This window comes from Rhipicephalus microplus, chromosome 9, assembly GCF_043290135.1.
Source record: "Rhipicephalus microplus isolate Deutch F79 chromosome 9, USDA_Rmic, whole genome shotgun sequence".
In the NCBI taxonomy this organism is placed as follows: Eukaryota; Metazoa; Arthropoda; class Arachnida; order Ixodida; family Ixodidae; genus Rhipicephalus; species Rhipicephalus microplus.
The window spans coordinates 47,453,403-47,472,653 of NC_134708.1; the positions used below are offsets into that span (position 1 = coordinate 47,453,403).

The window sequence follows — 19,251 nt, forward strand, 5'->3', positions numbered from 1 at the left end:
ATATGTGGGGCTTAACGTCCCAAAACTACCATATAATTATGAGAGACGTCGTAGTGGAGGGCTCCGGAAATTTCGACCACCTGGAGTTCTTTAACGTGCACCCAAATCTGAGCCCACGGGCCTACAACACTTCAGCCTCCATCGGAAATGCAGCCGCCGCAGCCGGGATTTGGTCCCACGACCTGCAGGTCAGCAGCCGAGTACCTTAGCCACTATACCACCGTGGCGAGGCTTACAGCTCTGCTAAGCCAAACGTGAAGCTTTAGGCCTACATGCTATGCATAGCACGAACCGGTGGCAAGTAGAGAGATTCACCGAATTTTCATGAAGCACACCCGTATAAGATGGAGCGCGACGTCGACATGGCACGCCTGCAGGACTTGCTTTGGCAGGACAAGCCGAGACCCTAAGCTGCTTCGTCATAGCTAGACTTTTTTTTTTACGGATCTATAGTCCTTACATTGGCTGGATATCTTTCTCAAAAATCGCTTGAACAGTTTGGCTCTACGTTCTTCCTTTCGGTTTAGTGGCACTCAACAATCCTAGCAAGAGGGACCCAACAGTGTGTACTGCCTATCCGTTCCTTTGTTGAACCCCAAAGAAGTGCGAGGAACTCGGGCATTGGTCTTTTAGAAGTAGCTATGAGGTGGCTGCCGCGTATTTTCGAAGCAGCACCACGGAATCAGGTCGTGGTGTTCTTGGGTACAGCGTGAAAGAAACAGGTAAGAACTACAACTGAAACGGCTGACACTTTCCTGCTTGCCAGCGGTGTGCTTAGTTTTGATATCGTCTTGATTGGGGCTTTAAAAAACGGCGATTTTAAATCATGTGCAAGTTTTATTATTTTTAAATCAACACGCCATCAATCGTCACATCGTGCAACTGTTCCGTGTTAAGAACGACAAAGTTAAAAACGGCGCAAAAAACACGGGACACAAAACGATGAGAACACAATGACGGGCGCCGGATCTCCTCATCATTGTTCTCATCGTTTTGTTTCCTGTGTTTCATGTTCTTTGCACCGTTCTTCACTATGAACCCCGACCAATACGCCCAACTGTCGGTGCTAATAAACAAGGACCATTAAACTTATAATTCGAACAATTACTTGACAAATTTTCGTTGATTACTCATTTCATTGTAAATTTGGGGAGGGCAAACTTCTTCTTCCTCCGCATACACTCACGAACTTCGTGGATGGTGAACAGTGGTTACTCCTTGGTTATTACCAATTTTTGTAAACCTCCTTGGTTGTTACCAGCGACTACACTTAATTTGTTTGTTATGAATCCTTTTTCAGCATTCCGGGCTTCACTTCGTTTCGCTGCCCTTAAAATTTTGTTGTTTTCAAGTGATCTGATTCGGTTTTCTTTTCGGTGGCTTTTTTGTTTATTATTGTTTCCTCTGGCATTCACTTCCCAAGTGTTTTGCCGTCAACCTGGATGTGGTGCTTAGTGTTTATGAATGATTCTACAAAAAACCAATTGTTTCCTTGAATTTAATCAGCTAGAGTTCTGTGAAGAATAAACGTAAGGGGTGACGCTGCTGAGTTTCATCAGAATATCTCATCTAGCCTACGCGTGAAGCATTAGTATAAAGAAACTAACAATGAGCAATAATATAAAAGCGTACTGCCGATGCTTTTGACTGATAATCTGTCCGGAAGAAAAAAATGAAATTTGTACATACTTCGCTGGCACCACGAAAGAACTCTGGACAGCTGGAGTGAAACAACCGCAAGGAACACTGCGAAGGTGCCACGAAGTCAAATCGGTTTGCAGGAGTAAAAAAAAAAAGCAAAAAATACTCCGACGGTGCAAAGCAAATTATTCGCCCAGCCAGAGCTTTACACCGGAAGTCCGGAGTATATAAAAAAACGAGCTTTACTCTTAAAAGTCCGGAATATAAAAAAACTCTCAATAGTGAGAGGGGGTCACTATAGGATAAGAATTTTTCGCCTACCCAGAAAAATTGTTCCACTTTTCATTGTATATTTATGTGCGCCCTGATGTACCCCAAGTTACCATGGATCATCTATTATTTCAGTATCTTTGGCTTTTCAGAAAGAGCGCCAGAAACATCAATAAAACTCCAGCACATGGAACATACTGACGAATATAAATATAAGATTTATAGCTCGCGTCGTCAGAACACAGTGCCACCACTACAATTTACGCATTAGAGGTTCGGCACACAAAAGGTACACACTGGCAAAGATACCGTTTTAGAGCACCCATATTATCACACACACAAATACCAGGGATAATATAGCAGGGTGAGCGGGGCTACCATACAGTATTTGCGTTACTGTATATATTGAACACGTATACACTTAAAACGCTTCTCAATCGCATGTCACGTATTAGGTCACGTATTAGGAGCCACAAGGGCTATTGTACAATCGCGAAATCGGCTACAGCCTCATGCGACACTTTATGCTCGGGTTCATGGGCGCTTCCTCGGGACACGCGAAGACACGCGCGAAGTCCCAGTTGTGCATCATGGGCGCGTTGCACATCATCGGGCCCCTCTCGGAGTCGCCGCAGTTGAGCCAGCAAAAGAACACGAAAGGCATTCTCTCGCTCGTCCACGGCGGTGGAGCCTCGCGACCAGTCCATTTCGGGTCTTTCTTTCGGGCGACCTCCTTGTAAACGTCCGCGACGACTGCGGCAGCCGCCACAGCTCCCTGGAGGTCGGCATCGACGTCTGCACCGACACTCACGTTGCTGGCCGGCGAAAGGCAATCCTGGTTCTCGGAATACAGCGTGCTGTTGGTGCCGGTGCGCTCGACGTAGTCGTAGAAGGTCACCGCGGCGAGCCTCGCTCCCAGACCGCCTAGCAGGACGCCGACGTGGGCGTCCGGTTCGTACCAGGGGAATGCGAGCAGCTGCGGGTTGATGCGGAAGCCACTGAAGACGGTCGCGTCAAGCGCCTGGTAGCCGGCATACAGCGTCTGGCTCGGCTGCCCGGACTTAGAAACCTGGGCTTGCATGTAGGCCGAGACGTTGATACTGTCGCTCAAAGGAGCCTGCATGTTGGAGAGCCGGGACGTAAAGATCGTTACAGGAGCGAGGAAAGCCTGCTATTAAAATACGAGTCTTTTCGTCGTGCGCATCTTGTGTATCGAACATTAAAGGTCCTCTAAACCCCTCCGAGTTAAAACACAAGTGTTTTTAAATGCGAAGCATTTCTTAGCGAACTTCGGCGACTTTGAGCGTATCTGTCTATCTATCTAGCCGCCTACGACGTTTAGGTCTCCTGGCCGTTGCGATAATAATATCAATAGGAAACTTGGTGTGGCATAACATAACTGTATTAAGAACATATTTGACTAGTCATATAATGAAAATCATGACATGTAAGTCATGAATGTCATGATTTTCAATTCATAGTCCTGCAGATCTTGAGGTGGTTTCGTTCACATGGCATGTTGAAAAACTGGTATGGTATGACATGATTGCATAACGAACACAAGCGACAGACCCTAACATTAAAATCAGGATATGCGTGTCATGTAACAACATGACTACATGCCACGCTCATGATGCGCTCGCGGCCATTTTGCTAGCGTCACATATTCAAATTTGGTATTACGGTACATGAATGGATGACGAAGGCATGTGACTGGTGTAAACATGATAATCATGAGATGCGTGTCATGTATCAACATGACTACATGCCACGCTCATGATGCACTGGCAGCCGTTTCGCTAGCGTCACATATACCAAATTTGGTATCACGGTACGTGAATAGATGACGAAGGTATGTGACTGGTGCAAACATAATAAACATGAGATGCGTGTCATGTAACAACATGACTACATCCTACGCGCATGATGCGCTCGAGGCGGTTTCGTTAGCGTCACATGTACCAAACTCAGTTTTACGTGACGCGAATGGGCAACATAGGTAAATTACACATCCAAACATGATAATCACGACATACGTGTCATGTAACAACATGAATACATGCCACACTCATGATGCACTCGTGGCCGTTTCCCTGGCTTCACGTATGCCAAATTTGGTATTACGTGACGCCAATGGATGACGAAGATATGTGACTGGTAGAAAAATATTAATCATGCCATTTGTGTCACGTGAGAACATGACTACATGCCACAGTTAAGGCACCAATACACTTTGACATGACGCTGTGCGCGTGCTCGCCGGCGTTCATTTCGTCGCGTCACGCCGGCGTTGCCAAGACAGGCACCAGTCCTGCCATATACTCGCAGGCGCGCGCCGCGCTGCGTCGCTTTAACACATGCGCGATTCAGCGCGTCCGGCGTCCCTCCATCACGAAAAGAGAGAGACGCAGTGTTGTCTGGGGAACGCATAGGCAGAGAGTAATGTTACTCTATGGCATCGGCACAAAATGCAGCATGACGCATTTTGCGACGGTTGCCGTTGGGCCACGCCGACGGACGCTGGTCGCGCCGATCGCGCCTGGCGTCAGACTTAGAGTGCTCGCGTTTTGCTACCGTAGCGTCGCTGTGCCCAGCGCGCGCGCGCGTCAACGCTACATTAGAGTATATTGGGCTCTTCATGATGTACTCGCGGCCGTTTTGCTAGCTCCACATATACCAGATTTAGTGTTACGTGACGTCAATCGATGACGAAATATATGATTGGTGCAAATATGATAATCCTGACACTCGTGCCATGTAAGAACATGATAACATAGCACGCTCATAGCGCGCCCGCGGCCGTTTCGCTAGCTCCACCTATACTAAATTTGGTATCACGTAATGTGAAGAGACGATGAAGGTAAGCGACGCATCAAAACATGATAAATGTGACATGCAAGTCCACCTCGTAGCGTTTTGCTGAAGTTAATGTGACATATCAACATTTGTTATTCATGCTTCGCATATCATCGATTCCCACTGTACGTGGGATCTGCCAATTTTTGTTTGTCTGACCTTTATCTATCTTCCTACCGGCGCAATGTCCTATACCTCTGGCTTATTTGCTTATTTCGCCACAAAAACAGGTGAACAATGCCAGCAGTAAGCGTTCAGCCCATCAGAATTTCACACTTTTTGGCAGCGCGTACGGTCGTCTCCACTTGCGCAGTCTAGAACGCATGAAACCAAGTGAATCGAGTGTATTGCACACGAAAGTGACGACAGACAGCCTTACAGGACGTGGGACTGCATGGCAAAACATTGTGGGCCACCATTCGCAACCGATGACCAATCGAGGGCTCATTTTCTCAATAAGTCAAATGAACAGACTGCTGGCGTCACGAATTATGATGAAAATTTGGGAAAAAACACCGGGAAAAAATAACTGTCTCTTTAGGAGCTAAGCTTGGTGGACAAGCTTGTTATGCCCGCGCCTTGTCCGGCCGCGATGTACTCCAGTGTTGCCGCAGTACACTTCTCAAGTCACCACCCAAGGCGGTGATTCTAACAAAACTCACTAGATAGCACGCCGCCACCTAGGGCAACAAGGAAGATTTGCAGAGATTGATGGACATCTGCAGTATTGAAGGAGATAGATTACATTTCAGATTCAGTAAGAAAAAATCAGCAGTCATGATTTTTAATGATAATGAAGGTAGTCGAACTTAGAATACGGGAGGTCATGCTAGAGATAACAGATAAATACAAATATCTAGGCGTATGGATAAGCAATGGGACCGAGCACCTAAGAAAACACGAAATATACGTGACGACTAAAGGTAACAGGAATGCAGCAGTGTTGAAAAACAGGGCACTGTGGAATTACAATGGGTATGATGTGGTGAAAGCACTATGGAAAGGGGTCATGGTTCCTGGTCTGACGTTCAGCAATGTGGTCTTGTGCATGAGATCAGAACTTCAGGTAAGTTAGAAATTAAGCAACATGGAATACGTACGTTTGCCTTAGGAGCTCACGGCAACACCAAATCAGGGAGTACAAGGTGATATAAGATGGACATCATTTGAGGACAGAGAAGCTAGCTAGCAGCAAGAAAAAAATATTGAGGAGCGATTAAGAGAAATGGGGAGGAGCGTTGGGCTAGGAAGGTATTCAGCTACTTGTACATGAAGAATGTCGATACAAAATAGAGGAAGCGAACCAAAAAATTGACTGGTAAATACTTAGAAAACAACAGGCGGCCACGCCAAAAAGAATTATGGGTTAAGAAGAAGGTGAAGGAAGCTAAGACCGATATGTGGAGAATGGGCATGATTAAGAAATTGGCACTAGAGATCTATCAAACTTTTAAGCAGGAAATTGCCAAGGAAAGGATCTATGATAATACTCGGGGTAGTTCTCTACTGTTTGAGGCCAGGACGGGAGTATTGTGAACGAAGACATATCGGGCCAAATACGAAGGGGTAGACACGGTATGCAGTGCGTGTGGAGAGGAAGAAGAAACTGCCGAACACTTGGTAATGTTCTGTAAAGGGCTTCACCCTGTAGTTCAGGATGATGGCGCAGAGTTTTTCGAAGCACTGGAGTTTAGGGACAGGGAGGGCAAAATAGACTTTAAGCGGGTAGAATTAACTAGAAGGAGGTTATCTGATTGGTGGCTAAAGTCAAGGCACGAGTGAAAATTAAACCCTTCACTGCAAAGTACGAGTCCTCAACTTCACTATTTAAACGGAAAAATAAATCTAGTTTTTTGTTCACTGTATTACGGGTTGTTGGCGTTAGCCACCAACCGATCTAAAGGGTACAGCCATAGCAATCCATCCATCCATCTTTAGAGAGCCTTCGTGTGCGCGCCGGATCAATTATACAAGGCATTGGTTTTCGATGACCCGCGCAATCGCCTCCTTGCGACTTTGTCCACTTCGTTCTCGTCACTTCGCAGGCATGGCAGTACGTGACAGCTTCCTTTGATAAGTGTTACGAACGGGAACCGATATCCTCCCAAGCCCCCTCACCTGCCTCTTCTCAGCCCCGTTGAAGAACGCCTGATAGCTTCACGTCCACCTTCTATGGGCGTTAGGCATTTGACTCACGGCAGCGGCAAGTGTGACATAAAGAGGCAGGTGGTTAATGTGCTGATCAATGTGGCTAACACTGCGCAGTGCCGGCATTGGAACAAGCCCGTCAACGCTGCCTTCGACGTACTGTACACATCATGCACCTGCCCGTTCGCAAACCTTCCTACTTCTAGAATTGGCTCGCCAAGAAACGCCTGGTGTACCTCCGAGCAAGCTCCTCTGACATCATTCACTTCGTGGATATGGTGGTGATTTCTTTTTGTAATTCTGGAGGTTGACTAAGGGAACATTAAGAAATGGGTTGTTGCGATAGTATTGTCTCTTTCTATAGCAGTTTTTGCCACGCCATTAAGACAACTTGTAGTCCGTTTATATGTCGAAAAGCTCCTCTGATGGAGCTTTTTGACATAGCGGTAATAGCGGTAAGCTTAATGTTCTCTCACATAAAAAGTCAAAAGGATACTGTGTTTCAAAATACAGTGATTACTCATTCAGATTGTTATGCCGAGATCTGAAAAACCAATAATACTAGGAATTTCCAGCAATCTGGAAAACGAGAAACCACAATTTCCGAGTCTCATCGTCTGACCGAAGGGAATCGTATTATTTTCTAAATGGGGTGCATGAAAAGGACGCAAGTGTTAGCATCGTTCCCGAATAGAGTTTACTTCAGTGAAAACCATTGAGTTCGGTCTATAAAGGTGAACACATAAATTTACTATATAATTGCACGTATTTAGAATGCATCATTATGTTGGGATAATGAGAAAAATACGAAAAAATCAACACACTCATTATTCTCCGATGCCAAGCATTTTGTACCGAGCCAAAGAAACTTTGATCGCGTCTATGTAGCTATTTCATCGCGTATGATAGTGTTCTCGTGACCGTTTCACAAAGGTAATAAATACTCCTATTGGTATGAGATCACATGAGTACACGGCGAATAAAAATGACTGGTCGGAACAGAAAAAAATCAAGACATGCAGGCCATGTACGTCATGCTTTACAAGATACGACCCTGGTGCTCTCACATACGCTTCGTCAAGTTGGTGAAATTGAAAATGGCTATGATATACCAGGAGCGTACGACCTATATAATCAAGTTACGTATATAATCAAACGATTATAATGACGTATATATTCAAACGATAATAATACTATTAATGTCATGTATGTCGCTAACTCCATAGTATGGTCCCATTGCGCTGTTGAGACCGTTTTGGATTCGGTGTGCGGAGTGCGAGGCTCGGGTTCGTGAGGATTGCATGTCTGATCATGAAGGGTGCTTCAAGTAATTGTCTCACGAGAAGGGAGTACATTTTCTCGAACTGTCTCGTACTTCCACAAACCACTCTTCAAGTTGCCCCGACGTCCGTGCTAGAACGATATTTTTTTCTAAACTATTGAACAGCAGTAACGCCGCTAAATTTATGTATTCCCCGGTGTTGAAGCAAGTCGAAAGTTTTTGCTCTATTGTTTCGTGGCACAAAATGAAATTGAAATGAATGAAATTCGCTATTTACACATTCCTGCCTCGTTTTGTACCGTCCTTGCCCGGCATAGATGCATATACTCACATCAAGAGCCATTTCAGGAAACGCTGCGTAGATGTTGTCTACCGACATGCGACTGGAGGAATTCAGGATGGAGAACGCTTGATTCAGGTTCGAGCGCTGCGGGGCGGGCTCCAAGTGTCCCACGAGCGCCGACAAATCGTCCCAGGACTCCAGGAGGCGTCCAAAGGCTTCCATCGTCCAGTTGACGAGCGTGCCGACATCCTGCTGTGCACCCTTCATACCCTCCTGGAGGAAGCTGTCGATGGCGTAGGCGAACGTCTGATAGGCAGTCGTGATGCAAGCCTTTCGCTGTTCCTCAATGGCGATGTCCGAGGCCTTGTAGAAGCTCTCCAGCAGGTGGATGTTCGTGAAGCCCACGAGGGTCTGTACCGCAAAGAAGCCCAAAAAGTCGGCCATCTTCTCCTCGCCGAAGGCCTGATGTAGTTCGAATATCGCCCTGAAGCCGCCCACACGATCGACGAACCAACCGGTCAGGTTTCGCAGTGGACTGTTCAGAAAGCGTCGCGTCTGGGTGTCCCAGCGTGACTCCGGGACGGATGGTGTCCACTCCAGGAAGGTCGCCGGGTCGCCGCTGCTGTTACCCGAGTCCGTCACGGGCATGTGGTTGTCCATGAAGCGCATCATGGTGATGAAGTGGTTGAACAAATGGTTCATTCGTGTCTCGTTGGTGGGCGCCAGGCTCTCATAGCTGACCCGGAAGTGCTCTTTGATGTGGTTGTGGGCCACGTGCTCGGATATCTTGTAGTACGTGGACAAAAACTGCAACGGCGAAACGTAGTTACCTTTACTTTCAGAGGGTCAGAGGATGCATTCATTTTTTAATGTTCACAAAGTAGGAACATTAGTGAGAAACCCTTGATGCCACAACAAGCTCGAACAGCGGCCGTGGACGTTGGCGTCAACCCTTGTGATGTAAAAGATCCCGTCTTGACGTCACTCAAAGACGCCGTTTTGACGTAACAGATGACCAAAATTTGTGACGTCACCATGTTGACCCACAACTCGACGTTACGTGATGAGGTCACCACGTGACATCGTCAGTTGGTCAAAAGTGGGCCGATCACTCAGGTCATGCTAAAACCAGGTTAGGAGCAGAAAGTTTCTAATGCCTCCAATATTGGAGGCAGGGGGCAGAAATTTTTCGGGAGGAATAAACACACTCGGCTGATATTGTCACGGGCTAAGTAGATTCCCCGTAAGTTTATTCCCCGTAACAATATGAAAAAGAACACGGGGATGGCTGTCTACTTCTTGTGGTCTTAAGCAAAGGCATACGGCACCGTGATATTTAGGTTGCCCGCGAACATAGCATTAGAGAAGCGGTCCCGAATTCGCCTCGGCTGTGGCGGTCCACCGAGCCGAAATTCACTCCCGCAAGAACTGTGAAATGAAGAAGGTTGAATTGGAGGGGGGACGAAAAGGGAAGGCAGTATGTCACCTGAAGCAGCCGATTTGAAGAAAGCATGGCTTATATGTTTCATGTGGATCATTTGTGGAGAGCATTTGGTGACAAGAAACGGGAAACATACCGATGCAAATGTTAAGAATGACTAAACTCTGGACTGCAACTGTGAGATATAAAGGTTTTCTTACGGGGTGATGTTTCTACCCGTGATGACCGCATGGGGTGCCTTAAGGAAAAAAAAAGCTCGAGAGCATTCCCATTTCTCTAGCTTACCTGAACAGAACGCTATAAATCGCAATAAGTGAGCAGTCACTGGAAGTATCATTTAAATAAAAGCACAAATATCTAAGTCCTCGTGAAGTCGCGGGGTCCATGTGGCCTTTGGGTCACGTGTTGGAGACATCTGCGTTTGGAAAATACAGAGCTGCCGAGAGCGTTATGAGAAGAACGTGGTGCACGTCTTGTTCCGGCGTACTTCAATCATACGATTACAACTGTTGTTGCTGTGACCAAAAATATTTATGAACATGTCGCCCTTTCTTATTATTTTATTTTTGTATCCTTCTTTTCAGGAACCCTGTTCGACAGCAATAAAACGTGTTCATTTTATGGCAGTCATGTAATTGTGGTTAGAACAAGAGTCGCATGTGTCGCTACATTGGGCTCCTGTCCGCTTCCGTTGGCAATACAGCAACGCCCTTGCCTTTACCGGAATACCATAAGTGCAAAAACTATGCTACCTTGTCTGAAAGGTAAGTGTCTTGTTCGAGAAAATTTTCTGACACACAATACGGAGTTTATTTACTACGTACAGCTAAAATAACAAAGGCAGTCATAGCATGAAGGTATTGGTTTATCCCTTCTAATGCATGAGTCCTTATTTACAGCAGTTTGTTTTACATTACCATCATCAATTCGTAAATATTTTCTGAAATCAGTGGCTGATTCTTATGTGCAGACATTACACCTTTATACGTCTTTTAGCTTTTCAATATGTACCACGTACCTTTTCTTCAGTCACGTGACGGCCTGCTATATCAACCACAAAAAACTCAATTATCCGAATTTGCGGAGCAACAATCACGCTTCAGTTGCTATACTGAGGAATGTTCATTCATCATGTTGGAGTGGTCATTCATCAGTGAGAAGTTTCATGCAAAAACTACGAACGTTACTGAAAAAAGTGGGATCAATGAAATGTCGTATCTAGTTTGCTTTATCCGCTATCTCGTTACATAGGTGTTCGCCTATTTTTTCAGGCGTTTCAGTTTCAGGCGTACCTGGTTTCCGATCGACAAAAGAAGCGTCCGAGGCCCTTCCATTATGGTCACATCAATGGTGAGGAACACCGGCTGAAAGACGCGACAAGACATGTAGAACATGCTGTACAGGAAGTCTGTCTTGGAGGCGTCCTGGGGCCACACGACTCGCGCCGCCGCCAGTGCGGCGCGCACCTCGGGCATGTTGTCTCGCTCCAAAGGGGACAGGCAGGCCTTGATGTAGGTTACCGCCTTGTCCACCGGCCGCTGGTTTGCGCCGACGAGCGGATTGAGGTCAGCTGTGCGCTTCGCGATCTCCACCAGGAACCGTTCCCAGTTGACCTGCGATGTTGTGATGGTCAGAGCATATTGTGTCGCGTCGAGTCACTGGCAAACCTTGCCTTGACCACGCTCAGTAAGGTAGCCAGGGCGAGTAACACGAGGCCCCGCTTGCCTTCTCTGGGCTCTCCGTTACTCTTAATAACCAGCGGTTATCCTGCCTACGCGCTACATACCTGGACAATGTCCACTTCTTGAATTTATTTTTATTTATTTAAGACATACTGCAGTCCGAAGACCAAGCAGGTGGGCAATTCAACTAATATATCCTTTATCCCGGCCTGTTCCTTGACCCATTCTGTTCTTTTCTTGTCTCTTAAGGTTACGAATACCAATTGCCTTTCCATCGCTCGCTGTGTCATCTTCAATTTCAGCTGAACCTTCTTTGTAAGCCTCCAGGTTTTAAATGCGAATGCATTTCTTAGTCCGGCTAAGTCAGGCGTCCGTCGGGATTCATTCACCGCCCTGTCCCATAGCGACAGCTGCGGGAGCGTGCGCTTATCTTCGCCGTTAGCAACCGGGGCATGTGGTGCGACAGAGCGTATAGAGGGTAGGTGCAGCACTTCGCCACTCCTTCTCTCACAGTTCACTCTCTCTCCTTTCTACGCCCCACTTTCTCGTCCGCTCGCGCCTCACACGGGACCGTTCGTTGGCTGGGCGCCACTCAAGAACATCCAGAAACGTGTGCTCGAGACACCGCTGTGAAACACTAACTTTGAGCCTAGAACGCTGTTTGTTTTGTTTACTTTATAGTATTTTTAACCGTGAACGCTAGCCACTAGAGCTTGAAGCGCTTAGCGCGTTTTTCACGATTGAAAAACGCCACGTGCGGCGAACGGCCCTATTTGCTGTTTTGTACGCTACGCAATGCATCCGCATTTTCTCACGATTCTCTTCGGGAAAGTGAGGCATTTTTTTTTTGCTTCATAGGTGCAAAATGCAGTTGTTCACAAGTTGTCGGTATCTTGTATATCACCTCGCACCTGGAGACGGCTTTCAGGTGCGAGGTGCACCCTTCGAGGTGCCAGGTGTCTGTCCGTCCGTCCATATGCCTGTCTGGCCATCCTTACGCCCGCCCATTCGTCAACAATACAAAATCGTCAACTATACGAAAACCTCTAACGCCATCTAATGATAATATTTCCAAGGACGTATACACCCAACGCCATCTATTGAGCAATTCATAAGCTATAAATTGCGAAATACATTCTGCTACAGAGGAGGGAAGGAGCCACACCTAAGAAGCTTCGCCCCTAGAAAAAACGACTTAATGTATGCACCAATCGACTATATAAAACCACAATACATGATAATCTTCTGCGTCCCTCCGTCCGTACATTCGTCCGTACTTCATCGCAGACGTCATGGAGCTTAGGACCTTGCTTCACCCACTCGACATCACTCACTTCATGGAAATGCGTATATTTTATTTACAAAATATTTGCCCCCTTTATCCTCTTCATTTACTTTCTTGCACATAAAGCTTAGCATGTTGGCGGCCAAGAATACCACAGCGCCCGTGCACATGAAACCATGGTCGTCCAGGAGACTTCTTAATGCCTTGGGAAACAGTCCACATACGGAACGACGAAAGTCTAAAACAACTTAATGCTGGGGCGGATGCGTTCCTTCGTGGACCTTACTTCACGCAAAAGAGTTGCAGTGAAGCGAGACAGCCAGCAATCCAGGTAGCCAGTCAGTTTACTTCCAATGTTAGCAGCTTGCGACCACGTGTTGGCACGAGTGAACCGGGGTATTTCTCAGGGCCCCACAAGCGGTGGCCCGTTTTGAAAACTTGTAGTAGTTAGACCAATATAGAAGGAGCTTTTTGAGAGTGATGCATAGTACCAGCAGGTGTAGCTTCGGCCAAAGTTGGTTTTTAAGTAAAGGAAGTGATTCTTGCATTCAACGGGTAACTATTAGGTGAAGATAACACCTAGAAAGGAAGACCACAACACAATGAATATTGCAAAATTAGTTCTGTGGAGACACGAAATGCGGGGGAGAGGCTATAGGAAATTGGACAACCACCCATTTTTGGTACGAGGCCACAAGGAAATCCATGCGGTTTTCTTAGAAACAGAGGCCTCTTAGCCGCTGAAAAATTTGTCGTGGTCCGGGGATCGACACAAGACGAGAACACTTGTGTAAAATAACCGACCTAATGTGTACATTAATCGAGTATATGACAGCACAAAATACATGATCACATAATGTGTCCCTTCCTCTGTGCATCCGTGCGTGTGTGCACCGTGCAGCCAATAACACCGTTCGCTGCCCGTGGCATTTTTATGTCGCGAGGAACGGGGTATACGTTTCCAGCTGTAGTAGCTAGCGTGCACGATGAAAAATTTAATGAAGTGAGCAAAACAAACAACGTTCTTCGCTCGGCGTTGGCGTTTCAGATCGGCGTCTCGAGCACACATTCGAATGTTCTCAAGAGGCGCCCAGCCAGCGAGCTGTGAAAGTGAGGCGTGAGCAGATGACCAAGTCAGGCGTAAAGAAGAGAGAGAGCGAACGGCGAGAGAAGGAGCGGCGAAGCACTGCACCTACTGTCTCCTACTCTCTCTAGCAACGCATGCTCTGTTTGCTAGGGGCGAGGATAAGCGCCCGGGCACGCAGCTGTTGCTATCGGACAGGGTGGTGGACGGATTCCGACGGACGCCTGACATAGCCCGACTAAGAAATGCATGCGCAGTTAAAAGGCTCGAACGCACTGGAGGTAATGTGGTTAAGCGGGTTTGTTGAAGCGGCAAGGCGGTGAGTGCGCGAGCCTATTCAGACCACGCGCCACCTTTGGCTTGGCAGCGGCTGTGACTAATGCCGTTCGGCATTACACTACTCCTTTGCGATATCGAAATAGCAGTAATAAAAAAATACTGTTAACGTATAATACCGCAATAAAAAGTTAAGGACTTTAATGGACCTGGCTAGTGAAACGCAGGAACACGAACTCCTGTGTCTTTTTTTTACTTCTTTTTTTTTGAGTCTTGTGCAATTCTTCACACGATTCCGCTGCAACTCGCCCAACTTTCGACGCTATTTTTACCGCGTTCCGTACACAACATTAGATAGTTATAGTATACAGGGCTTACCGAGTTACCGGAAGTACCGTGATACCGGAATCGAAGTGCGCCTGCGCAGACACGTACGTTGCCCGTACCGATTACCATACGCGCGGTATTTTTTCAGATTTAAGGTTACCGTGGTTGCATAAGTGCACGTAGTGTACGTAAACATGGCGGTGCTCTCGGAGGGCCGCTTCGAAGTGATTTTGGCATAGTTGTTGAAAAATTCACCTTGTTAGCAGCAAAAGACTGTTTAAAGTTGCTTCGCTTGCCTTCAGTTAACTTCGACGACCGAGTACTACGGATAAGTTGGCGTGATTTTTGAGATAGCTTCCATTTCTAACGCATCTAGGCCTAACTACAAGATCGATGTAAACAAATCGGCAACAACTTTTTTTCGCGTTTGGTGCGTGGATTATACTTATTTGCTTTTATTAGTAGTAAAATAACCTTGTAACAATGCTTCGCGTGGTGGCATAGGCAGGCATTCTCGTTTGCTTTTCCTTTTCACGGTTTATAGCTTATTAGCCATCTGATAGGTGGCGCCACCATCTCAGCTAGGGCACGTAAACCATGTAAACGCTATCGCGCTTAACTATAAGACGCTGTCCACAACGAACGATTGCTGCACGGTAACGCCATTCCCTTGACCTCCGCTATCACGCTAACTGTAAACTAGAACTGTCTATTCACCTCGTAGACGGGCTTCCTGGCGGTCTTGATCCAAGTTCCGCACACGTGCGCGTAGAAGTTGTCGCAGGGCTGTGCCTCGGGGTCCATGGCGTTGGACAGCAGCTCCTCGTAGCGGTGGCACGTCTCGCCGACGCATTGGTGCAGGGTTGAAGCCGCGTGATTTCGCAGATAGCGCCCCGTCGCTAAGATAATCACGGCCACGACAAACGCGACCACCACCAGGGCCAGGAGAGTGCTACTGCCGTACTTGCTTCGAGGAGGTGCGTGCTCACGTGCGCTGCGGCTCGGGCTCTGCATCAACGGTAATAATAACATCTTGCAGTTGCCGTCACGAACCGCGATCTGACACTGAGGGTTACCGAAGTGGAGCGCGCCAACGATTATCATTGTACTATTGTATTAGTAGTCGTGGTAGTAATATCGTTGTTGTAGTCGTCTGCTCTATCCCTATCTTCATGTTCCGCCTTCATCATAGTCGTTATTATTCCTCGTTAATGTGTTTAAAATTGTCGTAGAGGGGTTGCAGGGTCGCACGTTCTTTTATCGCGATAGCGTTAAGACGCTCATTTCGCAGATATTCCTGTGTCGTTGGTTGCGAGTAAAAAAAAACACTTTGTCCACGAACGAAAAATCGAGAAAATAGAAAATAAAATAACAAATATACAGAACTTTGGGTCTGAGTAAGAATCGAACACAAGCCGTCTTCTTTACGAATTACAGTTTTCTACCACACAGTCACGAATTTTTTTGTTACTTTCACTGGCATATTATACAGTAATAACACAATACATAAACAGTACCGACAGAGGTGAGAAACAACGCAATTTACATAGCCGTTATGATTCCGTTATGCCCATCAAGGGCTCAAATCATTCGAGCCACATACTGAGTCCATAATTTTACAGCCTTCAACAAAGCCTCGAGATCACTTGCACGAAATATTCACGCTATCTTTTAAAACTAATTCGGAAAACAAATAGCGCAAATCCGTGAAGTGAGTGCTAGATGATGGAGCGAAGCAAAGCCCCGAATTACATAACGTCTACGTTGATGCTGCCGACTAATATATGCAGATGTGTGGACGGATGTACTTACGAACGAATAGACGGACGGATGCACGGACGAACGGACACACAGGTGAACAGAAACAGTATATGGTCTACTTTAAACTTTTATTCGCACTATTATATATAGCTATGTGTATGGCGCAGACACATATAACCCATATGTTTCAGGTCCAACGGGAAACTATACGGTAAAGGCATCAACGGCTTTCATGAAAACCAAAGTAGCTTCGCTCCTAAAAAAAAGAAAACAACAACACTACGATTGTCATGTCGTGGATAAAGCCTCCGTAGCGCATTTTATAGCATGGCAAAAGCGTATACAAACACGCCTGGTGTGAAAACATCCGAGTTGCGAAACAAGAGGGCGTTTTAAAGGCTTAATAATTCCAAAGTCCTCAGACGTATTCAATCGTCATGAACAACAGAAGCATCAACAAATCGAACCATTATGTATAGGTTCACGAGTTGCCTTACGGGTGCGTATAGTGGGCCCTCCGCTGGTTCGCGAAAAGAGTAATTATGACGTAGTGGGCGGGCACCTGATAATTGTGCTTGCAAAAAGCGTTCATACTTTGAGATAGAGGTTGTGGTTATAAAAGGTAAAAGAAGAGAAAAGTGAGCCTCGTAACTGTCTGCATTTGGTGCGACACCTTAACAGTAGCTCACAAGGAAAGGGGGTGAGGAGGGATTAAAAGGATAGGATTAAAGGTAGAGAGAGAGAGAGAGATGCGCAAGGACAGCGAGCGACCACAGAAGATAAAGGAAAGATGAAACACGGTCACAGGAGTCCGAGGACGGGGCACCACTTGCGAGAGCCCTTGTCGGCGACAGTAGACGGCATATAGGACCGACCCAGTCGGCCAAAGCTGCGCTGTCGTGGGAGATCGCGAGGGCACAATTGGTCGGCACGATATTCAGCGAGCGAGCGTCATAATTTAAAACGGCCGATGTTACGCGCACAGTCGCACGTTTCTTAGCGGCACGGTTGAGGCGTGCACCGATTACCGAAGCAGAGGAGCAGTTCAGAAGGTTGTGCGCGCAAGGGCCAGTCGCGCTGTACTCTTCAAGACGAATATTAACCAACCATTTGTTTGCACCTCTGGTTGTACGCAACAATCTTAGTATACATTTATGCACGCAATCTGTCGTTTGACCGTGTGATAGGTCTAGTCACGCAAGCCACCTTTTGGCTTGGACAGACCTGTTATCTATGATACTATATTATTATTATTATTATATTATTATTATTATTATTATTATTATTATTATTATTATTATTATTATTATTATTATTATTATTAGCAACAAAAGTAGCACCCATAAACATTGTCGGAGCTCACCCCCGTGTGGCTACGACGCACGCTGCCGGACTTGGACGGTGACATGAAGCCAGGACTGGCCCTGCTACGACCGCTGTGCCTTAGTCGAGGCGAACTGCCTCCTCGAGGAGATCCCTTCCGTCCTGCGAGGCTAAAGTCGAAGCAACGGTTATAAGCAGGCGGGAAAGGTGTTCTAGCGGTCACTAAATGAGGTGAACTAAGCTTTCGATAAATGACTCAATTAATGGGCCCTGAAACACCTTTTAGAGTAACCACACAATTACTTCACTGGAAGAGCTCATTGTCTTACGAAGTCAACGCTGCAAAAATTTCAAGAATCCGTCCAGTGGGAGTGGAGTTACAAAGATTTGTCGCATGCTGCAATCGCATTCTCTCGTCCTGACGAAAGCGCTGGAAACTAAGCAGGGAGGGGAATACAGGGGCAAAGAAACTACGCAGCATGCGCCTCGTCACCTTGAACACTTCTTTCTTTCTTTTTCTTTGAACGCACGGCTTCTTGAGTGTGATCGCGTGCGCACGCGTGGACAAGTGACGTCCTCCGGCGGTCTTCCCTGTAGGACCAAGCGCGCCATGTTCAAATCAGCCAATGGCTGATAGATGGGCTTGCTACGTATGATTCTTGAGTGTCTTCTGTCATTTGTCGAGAGAAGAAGAGAAAGCAACTCTTAGCTGACCTTGATATTCTTTTTATTCGAGGCTGTGTGCTGCGCTATAATATGGGAGCCTCTACTACCGGTCGGCAGCGTTTTCTGATCATGCTCAAAAAATGTTGCAGGGGCCCTTCAATGCAGTAATCAGAACGAGGTGCCGATTCGGGCAAGGAGGCCTAAGGCACGAAGTATCGAGACATCGTACAACGATGAATGGCAAAGCAGGCTAGATATCACTCGCACATGGACCAATCTAGAGTTTTTCTGTCATAAAGTCACGTGAACAGACTGTTGGCGTCACGAGTTGTGCCGATAAGATGGAAAACGCTAGGAGGAAAAGGCGGTGGTTCTTTGCATTTAAGGAGATTTTTAGGGTCATTTACCGGGTTTGAGAAAGCAACACAATCAAGCACAATCTCACCCCTTGAACCACTGGTAGATCCTGCTGCGCCGTTCCCGATCGCGATGAATGGCCGCGCTGATCCTAGACTTGAAGCGTTTCCCCAACTTGCCAGTGGGAGATGCCCCCTTGCTACCACTGACCGTAGCCCGCGGAGACCTGGACGACAGCCTGGGCGACGACGACTTAGGTGACTTCGACCTCGGGGAAGACGGCGGGCTCGTCTTCCGTCGACGCCTCGAGGGGCTACCGGTGACGGACCTTGCCGGCGACGGTGAAGACGAACGGCTTTTCCTGGCTGGCGAGCCGCGGTTCTTGGAAGGCGACGATGACGTCGCCTTTCTCCGCGGGGAGCCGGCGCCTCGCTTCAAGGCCGCTTCGCTGCCGGCCGCCTCCGCCGGGGACGGCGACCTCCCAGAACGAGAAGGGCTTTTCGTATCGGGCTTGTCTGCCATGATGGTGCGTCCTCGTTCAGTCTTCTTCTTCCTCTACTTCTTGTTCC

At 47.0% G+C, this 19,251-nt stretch overlaps 1 protein-coding gene across 2 annotated transcripts; it reads right to left on the bottom strand.

Moving 5' to 3' along the window:
• Window positions 1-2,099: 2,099 nt before the first annotated feature.
• LOC142771734 (uncharacterized) lies at window positions 2,100-19,251 on the bottom strand. Of its 2 annotated transcripts, none has more exons than XM_075873582.1 (5): window positions 18,771-19,251; window positions 17,700-17,829; window positions 15,293-15,583; window positions 11,214-11,534; window positions 2,100-3,028 (listed from the first exon to the last, which is right to left on the bottom strand). In XM_075873582.1, the coding sequence occupies exons 1-5, from the start codon at window positions 19,202-19,204 to the stop codon at window positions 2,414-2,416; spliced, it is 1,791 nt and encodes a 596-aa protein (XP_075729697.1). In that variant the 5' UTR covers window positions 19,205-19,251; the 3' UTR covers window positions 2,100-2,413. The 2 variants fall into 2 exon arrangements, with proteins under 2 accessions (XP_075729697.1, XP_075729696.1); XM_075873581.1 differs by lacking the exon at window positions 2,100-3,028 and adding an exon at window positions 7,190-9,287.

Coding starts and splice junctions, on each gene's coding strand:
- LOC142771734 (XM_075873581.1), bottom strand. CDS start 19,204: ATGGCAGACAAGCCCGATACGAAAAGCCCTTCTCGTTCTGGGAGGTCG. Junction 17,830..18,770: donor ATCTACCAGTGGTTCAAGGG/GTGAGATTGTGC, acceptor CTTCGACTTTAG/CCTCGCAGGACGGAAGGGAT. Junction 11,535..15,292: donor CCAGGAAGCCCGTCTACGAG/GTGAATAGACAG, acceptor ACAACATCGCAG/GTCAACTGGGAACGGTTCCT.